This window comes from Eimeria tenella, genomic scaffold (assembly GCF_000499545.2).
Source record: "Eimeria tenella Houghton genomic scaffold, Eth_scaff3058, whole genome shotgun sequence".
NCBI lineage: Eukaryota > Apicomplexa > Conoidasida > Eucoccidiorida > Eimeriidae > Eimeria > Eimeria tenella.
Genome location: NW_013542928.1, coordinates 255 through 670, shown reverse-complemented (window position 1 = coordinate 670; position 416 = coordinate 255). Strand labels below are relative to the sequence as shown.

The following is a 416-nucleotide window of genomic DNA, read 5'->3' as shown; positions in this document are numbered from 1 at the left end:
CTGCTGCTGCTGCAGCGGCAGCGGCAGGGGCCGGCGGCGGCTGCACCAGGAGGTGCTTTCAGCAGCACAGAAATCGTACAGGCTGGCAGCACCCGGCTCACTGCAGGGCCCCTTTTGCTGCTTGCGGGGCCCCAGCAGCAGCAGCAGCAGCAGCAGCAGCAGCGACAGATACAGGTATAGAAACGTGTGGGACGCGCTGCAGCAGCAGCTGCAGCTGCTGCAGCAGCAGCACCAGACGCGTGTCTTCACGTCCTCCGTTCCAGGGGTGGGCTCCGCCTGCAGCGACAGCAGCAGCAGCACCTGCTGCTGCTGCTGATGCCGCAACAGCAGCAGCAGACGACCCCACAGCTGACTGGCGCAGCAGCACGAGGGAGAGCAGGGAAGGCCCGCAGCAACTTGAAAATTGCCTCCCAGCC

The 416-nt window shown here is 65.9% G+C and overlaps 1 protein-coding gene across 1 annotated transcript in view; it reads left to right on the top strand.

Moving 5' to 3' along the window:
• Positions 1-316, top strand: part of ETH_00040560 (uncharacterized protein) — a gene marked incomplete at both ends in the record, with an annotated part of 1,340 nt that extends 1,024 nt beyond the window's left edge. The window contains one exon of the mRNA XM_013375985.1: positions 16-316. Coding sequence (XP_013231439.1) covers positions 16-316 — 301 coding nt within the window. The remainder of the gene's footprint in view (positions 1-15) is intronic.
• Positions 317-416: the final 100 nt, after the last annotated feature.